Source organism: Halichoerus grypus, chromosome 13, assembly GCF_964656455.1.
Source record: "Halichoerus grypus chromosome 13, mHalGry1.hap1.1, whole genome shotgun sequence".
Classification (NCBI taxonomy): domain Eukaryota; kingdom Metazoa; phylum Chordata; class Mammalia; order Carnivora; family Phocidae; genus Halichoerus; species Halichoerus grypus.
Genome location: NC_135724.1, coordinates 67,379,453 through 67,403,798, shown reverse-complemented (window position 1 = coordinate 67,403,798; position 24,346 = coordinate 67,379,453). Strand labels below are relative to the sequence as shown.

General features: G+C 55.2%; 2 protein-coding genes across 7 annotated transcripts in view; both read left to right on the top strand.

Moving 5' to 3' along the window:
- HIC2 (HIC ZBTB transcriptional repressor 2) overlaps nt 1-7,553 on the top strand; it is a 32,083-nt gene extending 24,530 nt beyond the window's left edge. Inside the window, exons 3-5 of one of the 6 annotated variants that reach the window (XR_013443429.1) lie at nt 878-4,010; nt 6,218-6,306; nt 7,306-7,553. Coding sequence is in view for 1 of the 6 variants with exons in the window: in XM_036076443.2 (XP_035932336.1) it covers nt 878-2,702 (1,825 nt within the window). In the remaining 5 variants the exon portion in view is untranslated. Of the gene's footprint in view, nt 1-877 lie in introns of all 6 variants that reach the window. The other 5 variants (XR_013443428.1, XR_004912276.2, XR_004912275.2 and 2 more) reach the window with 5 other exon arrangements.
- A 9,698-nt stretch (nt 7,554-17,251) lies between these two features.
- TMEM191C (transmembrane protein 191C) lies at nt 17,252-22,910 on the top strand. The gene is made up of 11 exons (XM_078060683.1): nt 17,252-17,453; nt 17,759-17,882; nt 18,014-18,064; nt 18,214-18,291; nt 18,451-18,507; nt 18,632-18,691; nt 18,822-18,886; nt 18,970-19,042; nt 19,296-19,336; nt 19,437-20,237; nt 21,478-22,910. The coding sequence occupies exons 1-10, from the start codon at nt 17,299-17,301 to the stop codon at nt 19,639-19,641; spliced, it is 909 nt and encodes a 302-aa protein (XP_077916809.1). The 5' UTR covers nt 17,252-17,298; the 3' UTR covers nt 19,642-20,237; nt 21,478-22,910.
- The last annotated feature ends 1,436 nt before the right edge of the window (nt 22,911-24,346 follow it).

Genomic DNA, 24,346 nt, shown 5'->3' with positions numbered 1-24,346 from the left:
GCTGTTGCACAGCCCACCTGCATGGTTCCCGTGGAGGTCAGCGGCCTCTCTCTGTTTATTAATGGCATCAGTTAGCGTCTGTGCCGGTCTGGCAGGGCCAGCTGGCTGCTTTTCCCGGGGCCCCGGTGGTGCCAGGGGCTTGACCAGGCCCCCTTTTCTGCTCAGCACCTAGAGACCCAGGCTGGGGTGCTCAGGGCCCTCCCGGGGGCGAGGCCCCTGTGGGTTGGGAGCAGGCGCCGGCAGGGGACTGTGGCCGGACTGCAGCGTGTGTGCAGGCAGGACTGAGCGTTGGCACACCTGACTGGGAAGCCGCGGGTTTGAGAGGCACCCGGGGCAGAGCAGAGGTCACAGGTGGAGGCTGCATATTTGATTTGGTCCACGTGCTATTTAAGGAAAAAGAACCTTTATTTGGCATTGGGAGATGCAACCTGAAAATCTCAATTTCTAGCTTGTCCTAAAAACTGGGAAGTTGCCTGCCCGTGTGGGAAGTGAGCCCACCTGGGAGCTTCTGCTCACCTCAGTCCCTGCTGCTTCCCAGCACCTCACGGTCCCCTGCTCGTCATTTTTTAGTCTCCTGCGGGCTTGTGGCCGACTTCTTTAGTGTGGAGAGGGTGCCCTGGGCTGTGGAGCCAAAGTCACATCCCATTTTCTCCGCTCAGCACCACGTGACCATTGTCCTCTGCTTCTGTGCAAATGGGACCGGTGCCCCTGTCGCTTTTCGGGCAGCATGAGTCCCCATGGGTAGTGTGAGTTCCTTTCCTGGGTACCGTGCCTGGTGAGGCCTCCCTGAGCACACCACCACAGCCCCACCCTGTCCTGGAGCCCTTGCCGGAGGCTCCCAGGTGGCTAATGCCCATGCGCCTGTTCTTGCCCACAGGTGGTACGCGTGGGCGGGGCGTGGGGACATGGGGCCCGACATGGAGCTGCCCAGCCACTCCAAGCAGCTCCTGCTGCAGCTGAACCAGCAGAGGACGAAGGGCTTCCTGTGTGATGTCATCATCATGGTGGAGAACTCCATCTTCCGTGCGCACAAGAACGTCCTGGCTGCCAGCAGCATCTACTTCAAGTCCCTGGTCCTGCACGACAACCTCATCAACCTGGACACAGACATGGTCAGCTCCACGGTGTTCCAGCAGATCTTGGACTTCATCTACACGGGCAAGCTGCTGCCCAGCGACCAGCCGGCCGAGCCCAACTTCAGCACTCTCCTCACTGCCGCCAGCTACCTCCAGCTGCCCGAGTTGGCAGCGCTCTGCCGCCGTAAACTCAAGCGAGCCGGCAAGCCCTTCGGCTCCGGTCGGGTGGGTGCCACTGGCATGGGGAGGCCGCCCCGCAGCCAGCGGCTGTCCACAGCCTCCGTCATCCAGGCGCGGTATCCGGGGCTCGTGGACGGACGAAAGGGGGCCCACACCCCCCAGGAGCTCCCCCAGGCCAAAGGCTCGGATGACGAGCTCTTCCTCGGAGGCTCCAGCCAGGAGGGTGTGCATGGCCTGGGCCGGGCCGTCTGTCCAGCCAGCGGGGAGGCCGGCCTGGGCAGCTGCAGCACCAATGGGAGCAGCGGGGGCTGCGAGCAGGAGCTGGGCCTGGACTTGTCCAAGAAGAGCCCTCCCCTGCCTCCCGCCACCCCCGGTCCCCCCCTGACCCCTGACGACTCAGCCCAGCTGAGTGACAGTCAGCACGGCTCGCCCCTCTCAGCCTCCGCCCCTCCTGTTGCCAACAGTGCCTCTTATGCTGAGCTGGGGGGCACCCCCAATGAGCCCATGGACCTGGAGGGGGCCGAGGACAACCACCTGAGCCTGCTGGAGGGACCCGGTGGGCAGCCCCGGAAGAGCCTGCGGCACTCGGCCCGCAAGAAGGAGTGGAGCAAGAAGGAGCCCAGGGTGGGGTCCCCCTTTGAGCGGAGGGAAGCGGGGCCCAAGGGCCCCTGCCCAGGGGAAGAGGGCGAGGGGCTAGGGGACAGGGTTCCCAATGGCATCCTGGCCAGCAGCGTTGGGGGGGGTGGCCCCAGTGGGCCCTACGTGGAGCCCCCGTACCCCTGCAAGGAGGAGGAGGAGAACGGCAAGGATGGGAGTGAGGACAGCGGGCAGAGTGGGAGCGAGGGGGGCAGTGGCCACGCCGGCACGCACTACATGTACCGGCAGGAGGGCTACGAGACCGTGTCCTATGGGGACAACCTGTATGTGTGCATCCCCTGCGCCAAAGGCTTCCCCAGCTCCGAGCAGCTCAATGCCCACGTGGAGACACACACGGAGGAGGAGCTGTTTATCAAGGAGGAGGGTGCCTACGAGACGGGCAGTGGGGGCGCTGAGGAGGAGGCCGAGGACCTGTCGGCGCCCAGCGCAGCCTACACGGCCGAGCCCCGGCCCTTCAAGTGCTCGGTCTGCGAGAAGACCTACAAGGACCCAGCCACGCTGCGGCAGCACGAGAAGACACACTGGCTGACCCGGCCTTTCCCCTGCAACATCTGCGGCAAAATGTTCACGCAGCGCGGCACCATGACGCGCCACATGCGGAGCCACCTGGGCCTCAAGCCCTTCGCCTGCGACGAGTGCGGCATGCGCTTCACCCGCCAGTACCGCCTCACCGAGCACATGCGTGTGCACTCGGGCGAGAAGCCCTACGAGTGCCAGCTCTGCGGGGGCAAGTTCACCCAGCAGCGCAACCTCATCAGCCACCTGCGCATGCACACCTCTCCCTCCTAGAAGCCAAAGACCCTTCTCCCCGGCCCGAGGCTGCCCTCTGCAGACTCGCCCTCGGGAGCCAACCGAAGGAAGGAAGAAAGAAGCACGGAGGCCGGGCGGGAGGGGCCAGGACCCCCAGGTCCCGTGGGGGTGGCTCCTGGGGGCACCTGCAGCCAGCCCCGCCCCCCACACCCAGAGCTTTAATGGACAAGTCTGTACCAAGGGAAGCGAGAGGAGGGAAGCCGAGAGGCCCGAGCTCCGAGTGCACATTGCTGGTGTGCAGTCTACCTCCCGATTCCACCCTGGCCCCCGGCTTCCTGAGAGGGGCCACTGCAGGGCCTGTGGGAGTGGGTCACGGGGGTCTCGATGGGACCTGGCCCCTTTCCTGCAGGCCGGGTCAGAGCAGGGGGAAGTGGGGGCCTCCCTCCGCTGGGGAGGAGCAGGGCTGCCCCGTGGCCAGGGGCGCAGTCTGTGTGCGTGCACGAGTGCTTGTCTGTGTGCGGGCCACCCTGGCTCTTTGGGGAGCGGTGCCGGAGGGGAGGGGACAGAGCCCTCCTTCCTCGAGCCAGCGGTCACTGCTCACTGGCGCTGGGACAGTCAGGGGGCCCCCACCGCCTACCTCTCCACAGCTAAAGAGCCCTCTGGGCCTATGTTGCTGTTATTCCTACTGATCTGTTCCTTTTTTCTTTTTGAATTTTGTTTTCTAAACCAAAACCAACAAGAGTTTATTTTCCTCCCGGCCCCTCGGGGCTGAGCCTGGGTCTGCAGACTGAATGTACAGGGGCAGCTGCCCCTCCCGCCCCCGCCCTGGCTGTGGGCTGAGGGGCGCCCACCCCTCCAGGCCCCAGAAGCCCTTCTTGGCCAAAGGCTTCCCTGGGCCCCGAGCCCCGCCTCGGCTGCCTCAGGAGAGAGAGTGATTTTCCTATAGTTTCTGAGGAATATTCTTTGTTTAGAGGTACTTCTTTTTTGTTAAGAGAAAAACCAGTGTAACGTTTATGTGAATGTTTGAACTGGAAGGTCTGGGATTTGTGGGGGGGAGGGGGGAGGCTGGACTCCATGCCAGAGCCGTCGGTACTCTTCTTTTTTCATTTTCTGTATGTGTGTGTGTGTGTGTGTGTATGTATGTATGTATGTATGTATGTATGTAGTGTGCGCGGTGCATGTGGACAGATAACTGAGCTTTCCTTCCTTCCTTACCGATCAAGGTGGAGAGACTTCTGACCTTTTGCTACCTCTTGAATCCACGAGAACAGTGTGTTGGTGGCTGGCAGCTGAGGCCGTGACACTTGGTTTCCTCCTGTTAGTGTGCACAGGAAGACTCGCGTGTGGGTGAGCCTCCTGGGCCCCCCCCACCCCCAGCGCCCTCAGAGAGGGGCTCTGCGCCCCGGAGCGCACCGCTCGCTGTGTCACCTGCAGGTGTTCTGAGTGTTGCTGAGCATCAGGGAGCCCGTGTGTGCTTCTGATCTGGGCCTGGGTTGGGGGTGCGGTGGGTGAGTGCTTTAGCCCCAGCCCCATGTGACATCAGGGTGTGGAGCCTCACCGCCAGGGCCAGCTCCTTGCAGCTCCCCGCCAGGGCCAGGATGAGGTGGAAGTGAGCCCCCCCCATCCTGCCCCTTGGGCCTGCAAGAGCTGGAGCTTGGGAGAGCAGCAGCCCCTGCCAGGCCAGTGCAGAGGCATGGGGAGGCACTGACCAAAGTGATGTATACCCCCCTGGGGGACAGGGAGGGGGCCTGCCCTGCTTTGGCACCTTCTCGGGGCGGTCCTGGCCACTCTGGCAAGAGGCTGGCTGCCATTAATTGTCTTGGCCCTGTCTGGAGTCCCACCCCTCGCCCCTCACCGTGGGTTTTCTCTGCCAGCCTCAGGACCCTTCCATGGGCCAAGGGTCAGGCTCGCGAGGCCAGACCAAGGCCGCTGTAGGGCTGGGCCAGCGGCTTTGTTTTCATTTTGCTTCATGCTTTTTTTTTTTTTCTTTCTACTTTTAAGTTCAGACCAAAAAATTCTAGAGTCATCCTCTACCCTCACCCCTCCAGAGACCCTCCAGCTGAAAACAGCCTGAGTTCAGGGACCCGAATGGGGAAGGGCGTGTTTTGCAAGTGAGGGCTCCTGGCTGAGCCTATCTCAAGGCGCCCCGAGCCCCAAGTTGGGTCTTACTCCCTCTGTGTGGGAAAGGAGCACTGGACCCAGGGTCTCGTGTTCCCGGAAGTCAGGTGAGGGGGGCAGGGTCCTTTCCAGGCCTCTCCGCCCTCCCGACCCCACCCCACTCCGTCAGCACTTAAGCCACACGACACAAAGTCTGTACCGCACGGGAGTTGTACGCACGCGCGCGCCCGGCCTGTGTGTGGCCTCTTGGGCTGTGGGCGGCTGCATTCATGAGGTGACCCGTGAGAGTAGGTGATTCACTTGCAGAACTTCAGGGACTGGGCGCAAAGGCCCCTCACTCAACGACGTTCGTGCGACATAGTATTGTACCCACCTGAGTATTGTATCGAGCCTTTTCTGTATTTTAACAAGAAAGCAAAACACTAGTTTCCTATTTAAGATTTTAAGGGTTTGTGGGGAGGGGTGGGACTAACACAACACTTGGTTTTGTTTTCTTTTCCCTTTGATTTCATGTGGAGTGTGTGCTTGCGAGTGTGTGCGTGGAAATGTGTTAAGAGCCTCACAAGGAAATTAGGCCGTTGGAGGCCAAGGGCGGCTTACAGTTCTCTGCTTTAGTCACTTAATTCCTGAATGTTTCGGAGAAACAGGAAACAGAGAAAATAGCAGATGTCATGTAGGAAAGAGAGGATAAACAAACAAAAAAAAAAAACAAAAAAAAAACAAAAAAAAAAGCTCATACCCAAATTCACAAAACCTATTTTTTAAACCAAAGCACATTTTGAATGAGTATGGAACCTCAATGGGCTCAGAAAAAAAGATACTAATATATTTATCTCATTGTTTACATAAACTTTTACAGTTTCAGACCTCAGCAGCTGTAAGGCCAGTCCCAGTGAATCCCCACCTTACGCTGGAGGCCCTTCTGAGTCAGCTCACGGGCAGAGGGGCGGCCGGGGCAGGCACGGAGCCCCCCTGGATTCACCTGAGCCCTCCTCCCCAGCCCCAGGCCTCTCAAAGCCCAGCTGGCACCAAAGAGCGTGGGCCGGTGCTGACCGGCCCCCAGGCCTCCTGGCCGGACCGTGGGGGTCCCGGCCAGCTGGCACAGCAGGGGATGGCCGTTGGCTCTGGCCATGGGACCCGAGTCTGGGCTAGGGCCCTGGGATGGAGGGCCCTCCCATCTCCCCCACTCTGCCTGCGACCCTCGGGGTGGGTTGATGTGAGGGTCCCTCTCAAGCCAAAAAGCCCCGGGACCTTTGCACAGCTCCGTTGACTCCAGTGGGTCCCCACCCCCAGGGGACACCCCCACCCCCACCCCCGGCAGTGGGTGGGGGGGCTCACTGGGCTGGTCCTTACCAACACAGACGGTGCAAACACTCTGAACAGTGTTGTTTTTGTATCAATATGTTTGTGCAGTGATGAATGTATTTATTTCTCAGACTTGGGGAGAGTGAGCGGCCAGCTCTGCCACCGCTCGCTCCCACCAGACCGAGCCACCCCAAGGGCTCCTCCAGGATTGCAAAAAAAGGTAAAAAAAAAAAAAAAAAAGAAAAGACGAACCTTTAAGCAAATAAGAATCTCAGAGACTCGCAGCATAGCCATACACCTCAGCCTGTGAAATGAACAATCTGGACCTTGACGGACTTTTGGAACCTCACGCAGCCGTGTGTGTATTTCCTGTTCGTCACCACTCGGGGGCGCTGGGCTGTCCCGCTGTGCCCCCACCCCCACCCGGTCAGTATTCACTGGACTGGGCCGTGTGCAGGAGTGCGATCTGGGCTGGGCAGGCTGGGCAGGCAGACCCTACCACCCTCCCCACAGCCGTCCTGAGTGGGGGAGGCCTGGGCAGCCAGGAGGGCAGGGCTCAGGGAAGAGGTGGCTGCATCCGTCCGCCCCCTAGCTTGGGGGACGAAAGCAGAGGCACCAGGCCTCCGAAGAACAGACAAGGGATCTCAGCCCTGCTGTGCCCCTCAAAGGGACCAAGGCCCTTGCTCTTCCCCAGGGTCACATTGGGGCAGACATTACTGAACCTGTGAATCCGATGCCAGGAGTGATGGGATGGAGAGGGACCTAACCAGAGCCTCAGTGTGACATTCCAGATCAGGGGGTGGATGTGCGCTGTGGGAATTGAGGCTGCCCAGGACCCCCTTCCTAGGACCCCTCCCCCATCAGCTTCAGTCACCACTTTAATTTTTCTACCGGGAACCCCTCCCCCTACCTCACCTTGCTATTTATTGCTGTAATTTATTGACCTCAAAAATGCTGCATAACAGACCTCACTTGGGGCAGGGAGGATCCCCAGGGCTCCCCCCCTCCACTTGGCGGGGCCCCGTGGGGCCAGGTGCTGAGGGGAGCCTCTCTGTATCCCACCCATCACTTGTTTTCCCCCTCCCCCCTTGGGGGACCCCAGTTTGGGCAGCTGCCCATTCGCAAATACCTCGAGGGGGAGGGGGAGGGATGGGGTTATAGCTGTTTTGTTTAATCAGAACTGGAAGAGGGATCACGTCCTACTCTGTTCCCTTCCCAGAAGGGGGAGGGACACCGTGATCGCACTCCTGTACTGGCCACCGCCGCTGTCAGTCATCACATCGAGCTCACTTCCTTTGAGAGTTTGGATAAATTCAGGTCAGAGCTGCAAGTACGCAGCCCTCAAGTGTCATAGAAAAGCAATTCACCGACGACTGATCTCTCCATTCAGAAGCGTGCAGTCTTAATGTACAGTGATGAGAAACTGTTATTTTATGATCTTTTCATTAAAAGCTTGATTGAAAACTATCTTATGTGGGACTTCTGTGTTCTGTGGTTGTTCTTACTAAATGACATACTGCTTTCCTTTCTGTGTCCAGCACTTCCAAGACCTAGGAGGGTGGGAGCTGGGATGGGCATGTGCCCACTACCGTCCTAAGGGTGGGTTTCAGATGGGGCTGGGACCTCACTTGGCAACATGTGTGCATCCTGGGCTTGGGCACTGGTCCAGGGACCCAGCACCCTAGAGTCAGCATCCTCTTGGGCAGTGTTGTCCCGGGTTGGCTAAGATGGTTTAGGGAGCAGTGGATATGTTGGCGGGGACAGGGACCTGGTGGACTGGATGAGGGGAGGTCTGGCCCATGCCCAGGACCACCTGTTGGAGCAGCAGAGTCAGGCTGGGGCAGGGCAAGGGCTCTCTCTTGCCCACTGCTCCTGCTTCCTGCTTGGGGTCAAGGAGGGGAGGAAGGAAGGGATAATCTTAGTCTCCAGAGGCAGGGACAGTAGTTCCAGTTTGCTTCGGGACTGTCCTTCCCACCTACCAGCGTGGGAATTCCCAGGATGAGTGAAGATCCGGGAGGAACATCAAGGATGGGACCGGGAGGGTGGTCAGCCAGCTTAGATCCCTGACTGGGGGCTTCAGATGTCCAAGTGGCTCCAGGGAAGCAGCGGTTGAGCCTGGGACCCCCAGAAGAATATGGGCATTGCTGCTCTAATCCATGGTAAGTTTCGTTCAATTTTTGTTTTTTAAATGTGTGTGTGTGTTTTATTTTTAAGTAATCTCTACGCCTAATGAGCTCGAACTTAACAACCCTGAGATCAAAAGTCACATGCTCTACCTACTGAGCCAGCCAGGTACCACCTGTTCTACTCTTTTATTTATTTTTTAAAAGATTTTGAGAGCATGAGAGGGGGGAGCAGGGAGCCTGATGCGGGACTCCATCCTGGGACTCCAGGACCATGACCTGAGATGAAGGCAGTCACTTAACCAACTGAGCCACTCAGGCGTCCAGTTCAACTCTCTTAAAATTCTTTTTTGGGGGCGCCTGGGTGGCTCAAGTCATTAAGCGTCTGCCTTTGGCTCAGGATTTGATCCCAGGGTCGTGGGATGGAACCCCGCATCAGGCTCCCTGCTCAGCAGGAAGCCTGCCCTTCTCCCTCTCCCACTCCCCCTGCTGGTGTTCCCTCTCTCGCTCTCTCTCTGTCAAATAAAATCTTCAAAAATTATTTTTTGGTTTTATCAAAGCAATAACTGACCATAGTTTAAATAATCAAAAGTTCCTTTAAAAGGTTTAAAACAGGGACACCTGGACTGGCTAAGTTGGAAGACCATGTGACATATGTGATCTTGGCGTCATAAGTTCGAGCCTCCCATTGGGTGTAGGGATTACTAAAAAAAGAAAAAGTCTTAAAAAGAGTTTTTTGTTCCCTTAGCCCCATCACAATGTATGCAGACACCCACTTTTAATTTGTAGCATTTCTTATGTATCTCCACATTTCTAAATAGTAGTATTATCCTGCTATCTTAATTCATCCTTTTAAGAATCTGGACCTATAGATGAGGATTTTAGTTCATTTTAGTGCATTTATACCCTCTTCCCCTTCCCTTAAATTCCCCAAGTAGTTTAGTTCAATCTAGTGGTTGGGAAACTTCTGTAAAGTAGCCAGATAGTAACTATTCTAGGCTTTGTGGGTCATAGAGTCTCTGCAGGGACTTCACAACCCTGCTGTCATGGTGCTAAAGCAGCATGACAATGTAACAGGTGGGCATGGCTATGTTCCATTGAACTTCATTTATAAGAACTGGTGAAGTATGCAATTTCCTGATCATACTTGCCATGATCACCGTGTGTCTTTGTTCACTGCTGAGCCAAGTGGTGTAGCACATCTTTTTGTACCATTTTTTGTTCTTGTGGAGGTTGATTATGTTTTCAGTTACTCAGATTGATTTGTGTCTCTGTCTTCCTCCACTCTGTAACTCTGTGAGATCCTTCCCAGTACAGTTTTCCACAGAATCAGACGCTATTTTTTCTGTTATTTGCCCTCCACCCCCGGGGACACCCATGTGGAACCTGCTGCTTTCCTGCACAGATTGGGTGGGAAAAGTTTTCTGTCCTGCTTTGGAAGCCCAGCTTTCTGGATCCTGTGTGTTCTTTTCTTAGATTATACATGCTTGTTTGGGTAGTATGTTTTCTCTGGTACCATCCTGAGAAAGAACATATGGGAGGTAGGTTTTTTGAAACTTTGAATGTTGAAAATGTTTTTAAACTACACAGAATCGATAGTTTGGCTGGGTATAGAATTGTAGATTGGATATCATTTTCCTGCTGAATTTGGAAAGTGTTGCTTCATTGGCTTCTACCTTCCAATGTGATGAGAAGTCCAGTTCCCTTTGTATGTAACCTTCTCTGGAAGCTTTTAGGATTGTTTCTATTTCAGGTGGTTTGTCCATTCATTGGGCTGGGCACTTGATGGATTGGTTTCATTCTGGATACCTGTTTCTTCAGTAAATCTACTGGTTTTTGAAACGTGTCAGCCGTTATTTTTAATTTCCCTTCTTTGATTATTGCATTTTGTTCTCTTTTCATAGATTTAATTTCTAAGGGAAATTTAATTTTTTTTTTTTACATTTTCTTCTGTTCCTTGTATCTAATTCCCTTTTAGATTCCCACTTTAGGTTAGTTTTTACCTTTTAAAAAATAATTTTAAAGGCTTTCCTCAAATGTTGGGTGACCTTGGCAGGCTCTGATATTCAAGAATGACACCCTAAAAAGCTTCTTGGAATCAATCCAGTGGTCACCTAAGATGTGTGGGATGAAGGGAGATGAGACACTGCTTTCTCCTGGGCTGAGCTGGCCGTGGCGCTTCTGAGTGAGAGGACCTTATGCGGAAGTGGGGCTTGAAGAGCATTCTAGAGAAGGGTGAAAGGTGAGATGAAATGTCCTATTGCAGGCTGACCGTAAGTCAGGGCTAGGTTAGGGAGGAGTTCCATAGTTAGAAATCAAAGACAGATTTTGATGTGGGCACTGCTGTTTCCTTCCATAAAGTGTTTAATCTAAAACATGCCTCTTTCCAAAAGCCATTTGAGGTAGACAGCAATGAAGGAATTCTTTTTTTTTTTTTTAAAGATTTTATTTATTTATTTGACAGAGACAGCGAGAAAGGGAACACAAGCAGGGGGAGTGGGAGAGGGAGAAGCAGGCTTCCTGCCTAGCAGGGAGCCCGATGTGGGGCTCGATCCCAGGACCCTGGGATCACGACCTGAGCCGAAGGCAGACGCTTAACGACTGAGCCACCCAGGTGCCCCGTGAAGGAGTTCTAAGTAGTCAAGAATGAGCCAAAAAAAGGAACAGGGAAGAGTAGGAAACAACTCCTCTGTTGTCATTAGGCCAAAAATTGTGAGTGAGGGTCATGGTCGGCTCTGTGTGTCCAAATAAGAAGGAAGGAGGGAAAAAGGACAAGGTCAGGATGAGTGAACTAGAGGCTGTTTCCACTTCCTTGCGTGAGGAAGTATCTAAATATTTCAAGAACTGTTTCCCAGGAGACCTTCTACAAGGGCGTTTGCTAAGTTGTATACCAAATGGACAGGGAACTTTGAAATGGCCCCTTCTTCAAACCTGGTAAAAGCCAGGGTATGTCATTGAAGTCTCAGGTACGCCACAAAATGTTGCCGTTGGGGATTCTGAGGTACCACCCCTGCTTCTGTGGGCCACCTGTAGGTGTTGTGCACATCCAGAGTCTGAGTGAGAATGTGTGGACACGTGTGAGACCTATGCTCGAGTGGCCCAGGCACCCGACTGGCTCTGCCTATCTCCTTGGCACAGGCCGGCCTTGGCCCTCCTACAGCCCTGGGCCTTGAGGAAGGAGGCTGCTGGGAGGTGGGGGTGGGGGGGTACCCTTCAACATAGGGATTCTGGAGGACACAACTCAGCCCATAATGGGGTACACAGGGGTGTGCCACGTGCAGCCTTAGGTGGCCACAGGAGTCCCAGGCAGCCTTCCGTCTGTCTGCGTTCACACCACAGGCTCTGCAGGCTTGGCCTCATGGCCTCGCGTCGGCCCCTCTCTCCTCGGGGCAGGAAGCCCAGCACCCCCTCAACCTGGAACCTGCAGGAACCTCGCCCTGAAGAAAGCGGTCACTGAAGAGGGCGGTCCCCTAGCAGCTGGCTGTAGGAGGGTGGCCAGCAGAGGGCGGCGTGCGCAGGCTCCCTGGGAGAGCAGGTGGCCACGTGCCCTAGACGGCCTCTGCATCCCACCAGCTGAGAGCTGGCCTCTATGCTGGAGAAACCAGATAGAGGAAAGGGTCTGGTTTCTTGGGAAAGGTGGGGAGCGGGGCAGGTGTTGGCATCAGTGTAGGAGGCTGGCCCACTCTCAGGGCCGGGGCTGTCTTTCTCAGCATGAGGCAGAGATGCTGGAAGTCTTACCAGTCACCAGCCGGCCATAACGAACCCCCTGTCCTGGGCGCTTGGCTTTCTGGGAAGAGAGCCTGCAGTTCTCCTTCCGCCTGCACTGGTCTCTGCAAATGCCGCTGACCGGTGAGTTTAGGAAATGTTGTCACCAAACGGTTTTGGTGTTAGCCTATTTCATGGTCAGCCCTTCTTTCTGGCCACAGGTGACAAAGCTGATCGCCACCTGCAGGTGTCCCTGATGTGAGATCAGGGCCAGCACCAAGGGGACATCACCACTGGCTTCTCTGTGGCAGGTGGGTGTGCGTCCAGTCCTGGGTTTGTTGACGGTGCATGAATGTGGCCCCTGACTTCTGGGATCCTTGAGTCCTGCGGAGGGACCAGGCAGGTAAGTACTAATGCCGACTGAGTCCCCATAGCCCGCACTGCACCAAGTGCTCAGCCGCACTAGCTCTTCCGCTCACCCTGGGGGTAAATGGTGGTACTGCCCGGATGGCCGGTGACTCACAGGGTGGGTGGGGCCGTGTCCGCAGGAGGTTTCCGGAGCTCTGGGACAGAGGGCCACCTGGTGGGGACTCATGCCGGGGCTGTGACTGGAGGCAATGGCCCTGGGCCACAGTGCTCTGTCCCAGGCAGCCAGAACAGTATGGAAGAAGGCGAGGGGAAGAGTCGGTGTGTTGCTGGAACTGAAGCAACCTCCCAGTGGCCAGAGAGGGGTGTGTGTGGGGAGAGTGGCCCCAGATTCCAGCCAGGTCACGAAGGGCCTCCAAAGCCAAATCAAACAGCCGGGCTTGCCCCCAGGGGGAAGGAGCCGTGGGTAGCTCATTGCCTCCCCAAGAGGGCCCTGCCCTCGAGGGGCCACCCCCGGCACCGGGAGACGGAAAGGGGTGTGCGTGCGTGCTCGGGCTGCCGTAACAAAGCCCCACGCCCTCCGGAGCTTGACCGGAAGTTCTCACGGTCCCCGGGGCTGAAGTCTGAAGCCACGTCTCGACAGGGCTGGTTTCTCCTGAGGCCTCTCTCCGTGGCTTGTAGACGGCTCTCCTCCCTCTGAGAGCGTCTGTGTGTTGCTTAAAACCACCTAACTTTTTTTTTTAATAGTTGTTTCCATGGAAACTCTTCATTATTTGATATATCATAGTTACCTACATCCTTTTTCTATTATTGGGCAAAAAATAAAAGTTTGAGGGGCGCCTGGGTGGCTCAGTCATTAAGCGTCTGCCTTCAGCTCAGGTCATGATCTCAGGGTCCTGGGATCGAGCCCCGCATCGGGCTCCCTGCTCTGCGGGGAGCCTGCTTCTCCCTCTCCCACTCCCCCTGCTTGTGTTCCCTCTCTCTCTGTGTCTCTCTGTCAAATAAATAAAATCTTAAAAATAAATAAATACAGAAATAAATAAAAGTTTTAAGTATAAAACAAGGGGGTCTGCACAACAAGTGCAGATTTTCTAATTGTTCTTTCTTAGTCGACATTTACTGAGCTCCTAGCATCCTATCGATGTTCCCACAAGACCATACCATAAATATGCAATAACTGCATTCAGCCCTAGGGAGGAGGGCACAGCAGGCCTGGAAGCTGGCGGCCAGCCAGGTGGACACTGCAGTGTCCCCAGGAAGGTGAGCGGGGGGGCCAGGAAGCAAGAGGAACCAACTGTGGAATGCGGGTGCTGGCTTCATGGGGGTTCACTTTAAGATTCAGCTGTTTCATATTTGGAGATGTTCATGAATTCATAAATGTTGGAGAAAATGGGCCTACACATACTAGATTATTTATAATCAACTATAATTTCTAAAGTACCAAAACATTAAGAAAAATCCAGGGCAGTGCAGGGTGCTTGTTCAGCAGACGCGGCTGCCCCCTTCCTGTTCTATGTCACCATCCGTGGGGTAGGTCAAGCCTGTCCAGTGTCGCCCTGATTGGCCCCTGGGAAGTGGACATTGCAAGGAGGTGGCTCCTGACCCAGTCTGGTGGAGGAGGAAGGCTCACGGATGGGAGGATTTGAACCTGTGTCTTAAGAAAGGACAAAAATGGGCCAAATGGATTGAGGGGGAAGAAAGGCAGGTGCTTCCTGCAGGGACCCGGGGGTGGGAGCAAAGTTTGCAGGAATTGGACCCCGCGGGCCTGCGGGACTTGGGCGCTGAGGCCAGGAGGGTTCCCCAAGGTCGCTGAGGGGAAGTGACTCAGGTTTCCTGAGAGGCATAGCGCTGGGCGGGCTTCCCCCCCCCCCCAGACTTTCCTGTCCTGATGCAGGGGCAGGGCTGGTGGGGGGGGGTGTCACTCATCAGCTCCTCCTCTGCTGCTGCAGAAAGGGAACCCAGGGAGTGAGCCCTTGTCACCGGCCCATCCTGGCTGGATGCTGGCTACCCGCTTCCCTCCTGAACACGGGTGGGGACAGGGGATCGAGCCCTGCATTGGACTCCCTGTTCAGCGGGGCGCCTGCTTCTCCCTCTGCCTACTTGTGCTCTCTCTCTGTGTCAAATAAATCAAATCTTTTTTTTTTTTTAAGATTTTTATTTATTTATTTGAGAGAGAGTGAACATGAGTGGGGGAGGGGCAGAGGCAGAGGGAGAAGCAGGCTCCCCACTGAGCAGGGAGCCCGACGCAGGGCTCGATCCCAGGACCCCGGGGACAATGACCTGAGCCGAAGGCAGACACTTAACGACTGAGCCACCCAGGCGCCCAAATAAATAAAATCTTAAAAAAATATTTCAATATGTAATCAGTGTACAAATTATTAATGAGATGCATGGGTGTTTTGTTGTTGTCATTTGTTTGTTTTTCTTTTAAGTAGGCTCCACGCCCAACATGAGGGTCAGACTCAGACCCTGAGATCCAGAGCTGTGCACTCTGCAGACTGAGTCCGCCAGGCGCCCCAGGGAGATGCCATTTTACCGCACGCCGCATCTTGGTTTGGACTTGCCACCTTCAGCTGCTCAACGGCCACCGTCTGGGACTGCACGTGTGGAAGTGGAGACAGAAGTCCTAGTGCGGAGAGCCAGCTGATGACCTGGAGGACTGGGAGGTGCCAGGCTCAGCGCCCAGAGGCTTAACTGTGTGAACTCATTGGCTCCCCTCAATCCTTTGAGGGAGAGTCGGTAATAGCCGCACTTTACAGGTGAAGAAACTCAGACGCAGGGGCTTGGGAACCTTGTCGTGGGTCACAGAGCTGGGAGGGAGGGAGCCAGGGCTCTGGCTAGAGGGGACGGATGCCTCCTCTCTCATTCCAGTGTCGGAGGGTTTTATGCCCCCACCCCCAGCCCCTCATGGGCTCAAACCAGGCTTCCACCGGGCCCCAGGGAGCCTTCCTGCTGAGCAGGCGGAGCGGCCATGGTGGCCAGCTGCTGGGAGCAAGGGGTGTAGGGGAGGCTGTTCACGTGAGGGCCAGGGCGCTGGGCGGGATGGCAGCAGGGCCCGAGCCTGCTGCGCTGCCCCTGACGGTTTGCGAAAGCCCCCAGCCCGGGAAAGGCTTCCGTGCCAGATAGCCAACGAGAGGCGCCCACAGCTGTCCCAGCTGGTGCCTCACCCCTGCGTGGCCCTGCGATTTGTCCCAGGCTCTCCCCAGTGCCCCCATTTCTCCCTATTCAGTGCCCACCGTGGTGCCTGAATCCATGGCCACTCTCTCTAAGATTCACGGCCCAGGGAAACGGGCTCTACTTCCCGGTGGCAGGCCTGCAGGGAAGCTGTGGCCATTTTTAATCTACCATGTAAGTAACTCAAAATGACTTCAGTCTTGCTTACATTTCTCAGAATTAGTGAGAAGCAGCCCAGCTCCCCTTGATGTCTGCAAAGGTGTCGCCTCCTGGTCACTCTCCGCTGTCCCACTGTGGTATAGCATGCATGGCCCTCATCCTCAACCCAGGTCCCTGCACAGCCCCCTCCTCCCACCCCCAACCCCCTTCTCATCTTCCCCACCCCCTGGGACTCACCCCTGCGTACTTAGTTTCGGTAAATACTACCATGGGCACATCTCATTCTACTTGCTATTTTTCACCATCAGCATTATTTTCAGGTCTCTTCATCTTGATTTTTGTAGATCCTAGCTCATTTTAAGTGCTCTATTGGATTCCTTTATAAATCGTCTCCTATATCACATTTCAGTCTTTAATTACACATTGGTGGCACTTAGGCTGCTCCCAAGGCTTTGCAAACGTGTAAGAAAGTTCCTCTGAAATTGTGGATCATGGAGGGCTGCCATACCCAGTCACTGTTCATCCCCAGCGGCTCCCCCAAATGACCCAAAGGTGGTGCTGGTAGCAGGGCACAAGGATTCCTGTTCACTCACATCATTGCTTATATTTGATGCCAACCAATCGCCTTCCTGTTTGCTGCTCTAGTTGACGGAAAATGCAGACTGTCTCTTCAGACTCCTCCTGGGCATTCACGGTCTCCCCACTGAGCAATGCCCCATCAGACCCTTTGCCCTTTGATGTTTGGTCTTTCTCATGATGGCCCCTGGATTTCCCATATAGTCTAGTTACTAATCATCAGATTACAAAGATTGCAAAGGTTTTTTCCTATTCTGTCACCCATTTGTAACATTTGTCCATGGTGTCTTTTTGTTCCAAGTGGATTTTTTTTTAAAGTTTATTTATTTATTTCACAGAGAGAGAGAGATTGAACACAAGTGCGGGGGAGGAGCAGAGGGAGGGAGAAGCAGACTCCCCGCTGAGTAGGGAGCGCAATTTGGGGCTCGATCCCAGGACCCCGAGATCACGACCCGAGCTGAAGACACACGCTTCACCGACTGAGCCATCCAGGCGCCCCCCAAGTGGATTTTTAAGTGAGATATAATTACATACGATAAAATGCATAGATCTTAAGTGTTCCATCCAGTGAGTTTTGACTGATGTCTACGCTCATGTATAGTTTGCAAGTGCCATCTTCAATACCGGGGAACCAATCATGCCTCCATTTTTCTGCATTAGGTATTAGTATTTTATTTTATTTTATTTATTTTATTTTATTTTTTAAAAGATTTTATTTATTTATTTATTTATTTGAGAGAGAGAGAATGAGAGAGAGCGAGTACATGAGAGGGGGGAGGGTCAGAGGGAGAAGCAGACTCCCTGCTGAGCAGGGAGCCCGATGCGGGACTCGATTCAGGGACTCCAGGATCATGACCTGAGCCGAAGGCAGTCGCTTAACCAACTGAGCCACCCAGGCGCCCTAGGTATTAGTATTTTATTAACCTTTTACTGATCTGATTTTGGCTCCTGCATAACATTTTTTGTGTGAGGGACGAAGTGCGCGGCCCAACTCGCGTCCGCCACGGCTCGGGGCCGGCGCTCGGGCGCCCCCTGCCGCCCATTGTGACGCCGGCCGCCGGCCGGATCCCCGAGGCGGGCAGCGGCGGCGGGACCGAGCCCCTGGAGCCATGGCCGAGACGCAGGAGCTGCTCCTGCAGCTGCAGAAGGACAACCGCGACGGCCGACTGCGGAAGCAGGAGCTGGAGGAGCTGGTGCGCGGGCTCGAGGCCGAGAGCGAGAGCCTCACCGGGCGCCTGCAGGACCTGCGCGAGCGCGAGCGCAGGTGCGCGGGAAGGGCGGCTGGATGGGGGCGAGGCGGGCGCACGAGGGTCAGTCCCACGGCGGCGGCACCCGGGCCTGGGCAGAGCCGCCGGCCGGCCGGTGGGTTACTCCTCCCCGCCGGGCCCGAACCTCCGCTCTAGGCCGGCGGGACCTGGACGATCTACTCGGGGCACCCACGAAGGGGAGGGTGCGGCCCCTCGGCGCGGGCTTCCTCGGCCCCATCGCAGCTGGCCTTTTCCGGGGGCCGCGGGAGCCTGAGCACCTGCCGCCTCCCGCGGTGGCACCGCCTCAGTTTCCCCTCTGCAGCCTGCAGCGGAAGCGAAGCCAGGTGGCGCGGAGCCTGCGCGGGGAGGCGCGCGAGGCGGCGCGGGAGCGCGCGGAGCGAGCGCGCGGGCTGCTGGAAGCGGCGGAGCAGCACCAGCAGGACTTGGTGGGGGCGGGGCCCTGGATGGGGGCGGGGCCGGCGGGGAGGACCGGAGCAGAGCCCTGGATGGGGTACCGCCCGCCGCGAGGCTGGGGTCTCCGAGAAGCCCAGACAGACCCCCTCGACCCTCTCCGCAGGAGCAACACAACCGGCAGCTGCAGGAGCAGTGGGAAGAGCTGTCGAGTCAGGTACATTAAGGAGACGGCCCCGGTCTCTAGCTTCCCCTAGGAAGTCCCACTGTCGTCCTCGCCCCCGTTTTCGCCCTGTCCCCGCCTCCCAGGACATTCCCCGCCCCTCGAAGCCCCGCAAACCCCACCCTCACAAAACCCATCCCTAGCTCTTCTACTACGGAGGGGAACAACTGAGTCAGCAGCGCGCCGAGCAGCAACTCGGGACCCAACTGATGGCGTTGCAGGTGTTTGGGTGGGACCCCCAAGGCCGGAGCGGCGGCGCGGGCGGGGCCATGACAACCTGGGGGCGCGGAGGCTCCCTGAGGGGCGGGGGTGGGCAGAGCGGAGGCGTGGGTGGGGACCGGGCGTCCTGGACTCCTGACATTCCTTGGATCCGTCGGAAGAAACAACTGGAGCTGGTGGAGGCCAAGCACGCCAAGCAGGCGGAGAGCCTGCGGCAGGTGAGGACAGAACCGAGGCCTGAGGGAGAAGGTCGGCTTCGGGTGTGGGTGGAGACTGGGCAGGTGCGGGAGGATGGAGAGGGGTGTGCTACCTCGAGTCTCATCGGGGCTCCCCTCATCCCAGGGCGCGCAGCGGACGGAGGAGGCCTGGGCCAGCTTTCAGGAGCAGAGCGGAGTCCTGCAGGTACCGCCCCCTCCGCCCCGAGAGCCGCTCACGTCCGACTCCCCTCCAACCCGCGAGCTGCGCCCCCCCACCCCCGCCGCCCCCGGGGTCTCCTACCCCCGTCCTGAGGCCTCACTCCCACTTCCTCCAGGAGCTGCAGGGAAAGGTGACGGAGGCGGCGGCTGCGCTGGACGCCTCGCGGGGCGGCCCGGAGCTGTAAGGGGGCCAAGGACTGTGGGGTAAGGTGGGACGACAGTGGGGCCGAGTTAGGTCGCCCACCTCGATGCCCTTCCCGGCAGGTGCGACTCTCAGCCTCGCCGTGTGCAGGACTGCGCGGGCTCGCTCATGGAGGAGGTGGCCAAGGCCGACTGTGTGAGCGCGGGCCGGGGCTGGGCGGGCGGGCTGGAGTCGGGACCCGCCCCGCCCCCGGGCACCCGCGCCCCCGGGGCCCCGCCTCCCCTCGAAGGCCCGCCCCCCCGACGGACCCGCGACCCCCGGGCCCCGCACTCGGGGTGGGGTGGCGGGGTTCTGGTCCTTTACGACTCCCGCCCCCTCCATGAGGGACCCGGAACTCGTGGCGCCCCCGCCCCGGAGCCGAGCTAGACGCCGCTCCCTTCCTCCGCAGGAGAGGCGGCTTTTCACCGGCACTGGCAGGGCGGGCATCAGGTGAGCATGGTGGCAGGCGGCGGGCGCGCTGGGCTCGGGTCCATCCCACGACTTACCCGCCACCTCCCCGCCGCCTGTCTGTCGGTCCTTGGGTCCGCAGGCTGTGGGCGCTGGGCGCGCTGCAGACACTGTTCTTGCTCCCGCTCGGCGTCGTGGCGCTGCCGCTGCTCTACCTGACGCTCGTGAACCCCTCCGCCCTCCGCCGGGGACTCCCGCACTTTGTCTCGGACGCCGCCTTCCGCCGCCTGCGCTACACGCTGTCCCCGCTGCTCGAGCTGCGCGCGCGCGGCCTGCTGCCCGCCTAACGCGCATCACGCCGGCCGCGGCCACGGCCGCCTGCACCTCTGTCTCCCGTGTGGTTTCTGGGCGCCTGGGTGGAGGCCGAGGGGGGACTCTCGGGGGTGGGTCATGTGTCCCTTGGCCCAGCGGTCCTGGCACCTCGGGCTCAGCGGGTGCAGGGCTTTCCGGGCGGTTCTTGGATTTGGAGAGGCTGCCCCGGGCGGCCGGTGGCGGAGCCCGTGACTCGGGCCTGAGCAGGGCGCGCCCTCGTCCGGCACCCGCGCCTTGGTGGGGGGGTGGGGGGTGGCTCGCACCAAGGGTTTCCCGGGAGCCCTCCTAGGAGCCCCTTTCCTACAGTCCCTGCTGCCGCACCAGAGCCAACTTGGAAGTTGGCCAGTAGCTTTCTGCTAAATTTGCTTTTTCTGTGCTAGTGAGCCTGGCGGGCAGAGGAGCAGGCGGGGCAGGCCTTCTCCGTGGAGGTCCGTGGTTCCCCTGGCCTGGCTGCGTGGGGGTTGAGATCCCCGCAGCATCCTTTGGTTTTCTCGGGGCGGGTTGCTCGGGGCGCCGGCCTGGGCATTCCTCTCCTGTGGTCCCCTTGCGGGGCGTGCCAGCTTTGCTGGCCGTGCGCGCTCACCGCGGCGGTCTTCGTGGGGAATCGGCTTTTTATTTAGGTGAAGTGTTCTGCTTGGTGGAAATGATGAACCTTGAGTTTTTTTGTCTAATACAAATACTGTCCTACTTTTATTCTTTACGTTTTTTGGTAGTGAAATTGTTCTGTGTTATGTCCTTTTTGCGGGCGCGCGTGCACACACATCCACACCCACCGACCCTCCCCCCCACCACAGGTTTTTGCTGTGGTCTCCAAACAATCGTTTTCTTATTGATGTGTAGGTACGTTTTTTTTTAGTCCTTTTGGGGTTAAATTTGTTTATGTAATCCTGTGTATATATTTCATCAAATTTAGGAATCGTGTGCTGTGTCCTAAAAAAAAAAAAAAACAAAAACCATTCTTGTCTAGGAGTCGTAATATTCTCATACGTTAAATACTTTTATTTTTATTTAGTTTTTTTTAGATTTTTTATTTTTTTAAGATTTTATTTGACAGAGTAGACACAGCGAGAGAGGGAACACAAGCAGCGGGAGTGGGAGAGGGAGAAGCAGGCTTCCCGTGGAGCAGGGAGCCTGATGTGGGGCTCGATCCCCACATCAGGACTCTGGGATCATGACCTGAGCCGAAGGCAGACGCTTAACCGACTGAGCCACCCAGGCGCCCCCATTAAATACCTTTAATTGGTGTATTTTGTTTATACATTCATTATAACATTTTGTTGCTAACCATTTTATTGATTCATGCATAGATGGGCATTTGGGTTATTTCCACCTTTTGGCTGTGGTGAATAATGCTTCTGTGAACATTGGTGTATAAATATTTGTTTGAGTCCCTACCTTCACTTCTTTTGGGTAAATACACAGACTTGGAACTGCTGGATCATTGGTACTTCTGTGTTTGATGTTTTGAGGACAAAGCGCTATACTGTGTTCCACATTTTACATCTCCATGGCAGTGCAAAAGGGCTCTAATTTCTCCACATCCTCACCATCTATTTTTATTTATTCATTTTTAAAAGATTTTATTTATTTATTTATTTATTTGAGAGAGAGAGAGCAGGAGGGAGAGGAAGAGAGAATCTGAAGCCGACTCCACGCTGAGTGAAGAGGGGGGGTAGGGCTCGATCCAACCACCTAGCTGAAGCCAAGAGTCAGATGCTTAACCTGAGTCACCCAGGCGCCCCTGTTTTTTTTTTTTTTAAAGATTTTATTTATTTATTTGACAGAGAGCACAAGTAGGGGAGCAGCAGCAGAGGGAGAGGGAGAAGCAGGCTCCCCGCCGAGCAGGGAACCCGACGTGGGGCTCGATCCCAGGGCCCTGGGATCATGACCTGAGCCGAAAGCAGACGCTTAATGACTGAGCCACCCAGGCGCCCTGCCTGTTTTGTTTTTTAAAACAATTTAAATATAATAGCCATCTTCAGGAGTGTGATTTTTTTTTTTTTGCTTTCAATTTTTAGGGATTGCATTATCTTGTTTTTCTTTTAGATTTTATTTTTATTTTAGAGAGAGAAAGAGCATGAGCTGGGGGAGGGGCAGGGAGAGGCAGAAGGAGAGGGAGAGACTCTCAAGCGAGCTGTGCACTGCTTGAGGAGCCCTGCTGCGGGGCTCGGTCTCAGGACCCTGAGATCGTGGCCTGAGCCGAAACCAAGTCAGATGCTCAAACTGAGTCACCCAGGTGCCCCAGGCATTGCATTATCTTACTTAGTTTCTTCCAAGTTTTTATTTAAATTTATCTTATTTTTTATAATCTGTAACTACAAAATTGAATCTGTGAAATAAGACATCTTAGGGGTGTCTAGCTTTTATCCCTGTGCCCTCTACCCTGTTGCCCGCACTCCCTTAGAAGAAACATTAGGTTTTTTTAATGGACTCTTCTTTTTTCCCCCTTAACTAAGTGATCCATACAGTCACGACCTCTTCCCTTTCTTAGATGAACACAGGGCACCACATGGATTTCTCTTGGCTCCCCTTTCAGCACCTGGCTCTGAGAATGTCAGATGAGTTGTGTCCTTTACTCAACGGCAGTGATGCTGGTGGATTCCCATGCTTTGTTATTATAAACAGTGTCTTGGGGTTCCTGGCTGGCTCAGTCGGTAGAGCATGTGACTCTTGATCTTGGGGTTTTAAGTTTGAGCTCCATATTGGGTGTAAAGATTAGTTAAAAAATAAAATCTTTAAAATAAAAACAAAACAAAACCCAAGCAGTATCTCAATGAGGAGGCTTCTGCAAACACCTTTGTATTTCGCCAGTCTTTGAGATCGATTCCTAAAAGGGTTTGTGGTCAAAGGGTGATCTCACACATGATAGCGCTGGATACTGCCCAGCTCCTCCTTCCGCTTGGACTGTTTTCCATTTCCACCGTCACTGGATACGACGGCCCCTTTCCCCACAGCCTCAGCCGTGGTGCATATTGTCACACTGGGGTCAGTCTGATGGGTGAGAAATGGCACTTCAGTGTAGTTTTCATTTGCATTTATCTTATGATCAGGGTTAAGGATATTTTTATATTTCAGGGCCAGTTGCCTTTCTATTTCTGTAAATATCATTTGCTTATCTGAAAAATAACAGGATTGTAGGGTTTTATTCTCCCTCAGTTGGCATTTTGAGATCTTTTGTAAATATTTACTGTTTGTCTTGCACTTTGTTCATGGTGTTCTTTTGCTATCCATACATTGTTTTGTAACAATTTACTTTCCTCTATTGATTCTGGATTTTGGTAGGAAAGTTCTCACTTCTAGGTTGTTGAGGAATCTCACCTACGTTGTCTTCTAACGTTTGCATAATTTCATTATTATTTTTTAAAGTAATCTCTACACCCAATGTGGGGCTCAAACTCACGACCCTGAGATCAAGAGTTGCATGCTCTTCCGACCTAGCCAGCCAGGTGCCCCTTGCATGGTTTCTTAGTTCACCTTTCAACCTCTAGTCTAGTTCAGACTTACCATGGTTTATGATGTGCAGATGGTTTGCACTTCTGTAGAAGTTTTAGACTTGGCTTGTCAACTGGGAATGTGAATATAGTGAATTTAGAGACTATTTTGCAGGGAATTTAGTCTTCCAGTCCTCAAACATGATGCCAATGTCCGGTTTTTATTTATTTCAGCAATGATTTGTATTTTTTTAGTGTAGAAGTCTCACACATCTTTACTTTTATCCCTAGGTATTTTATGTTTTTGGATGCTATTAAAAATGGTCTAGATGTTTTTTTTTAAATTTTTTTTTTTTTTTTTTTTTTTTTTTTTTAAGATTTTATTTATTTATTTGACAGAGAGAGACAGCCAGAGAGGGAACACAAGCAGGGGGAGTGGGAAAGCGAGAAGCAGGCTTCTGCTGAGCAGGGAGCCTGATGTGGGGCTCGATCCCAGGACCCTGAGATCATGACCTGAGCTGAAGGCAGTCGCTTAACCAACTGAGCCACCCAGGCGCCCCTTTTTTTAAATTTTTTAAAAAGATTTTATTTATCTGACAGAGAGACAGCGAGAGAGGGAACACAACACAAGCAGGGGGAGTGGGAGAAGCAGGCTCCCCACTGAGCAGGGAGCCTGACGCGGGGCTCGATCTCAGGACCCCAAGATTATGACCCGAGCGGAAGGCAACCACCCAACTGACTGAGCCACCCAGGTGCCCCAGGAAAGGGGTTCTTTTTTTTTTTTTTTTAAAGGTTTTATTTATTTGACAGAGAGAAAGACAGCCAGAGAGGGAACACAAGCAGGGGGAGTGGGAGAGGGAGAAGCAGGCTTCCTGCGGAGCAGGGAGCCTGATGTGGGGCTCGATCCCAGGACTCTGGGATCATGACCTGAGCCGAAGGCAGACGCTTAACGACTGAGCCACCCAGGTGCCCCAGGAAAGGCGTTCTTAAGAAGCTGGATGTTTATGAGAGAGATACTGTGCTATGATTATATTTTCTTTTTTTTTAAAGATTTTATTTATTTGACAGAGACACAGCGAGAGAGGGAACACAAGCAGGGGGAGTGGGAGAGGGAGAAGCAGGCTTCCCGCAGAGCAGGGAGCCCGAGGCGGGGCTCAATCCCAGGACCCTGGGATCATGACCTGAGCCGAAGGCAGACGCTTAACGACTGAGCCACCCCGGCGCCACCTATGATTATATTTTCTTGGCA

Coding starts and splice junctions, on each gene's coding strand:
- TMEM191C (XM_078060683.1), top strand. CDS start 17,299: ATGGCCGAGACGCAGGAGCTGCTCCTGCAGCTGCAGAAGGACAACCGC. Junction 17,454..17,758: donor CTGCGCGAGCGCGAGCGCAG/GTGCGCGGGAAG, acceptor TCCCCTCTGCAG/CCTGCAGCGGAAGCGAAGCC. Junction 18,887..18,969: donor TCGCGGGGCGGCCCGGAGCT/GTAAGGGGGCCA, acceptor CCTTCCCGGCAG/GTGCGACTCTCAGCCTCGCC.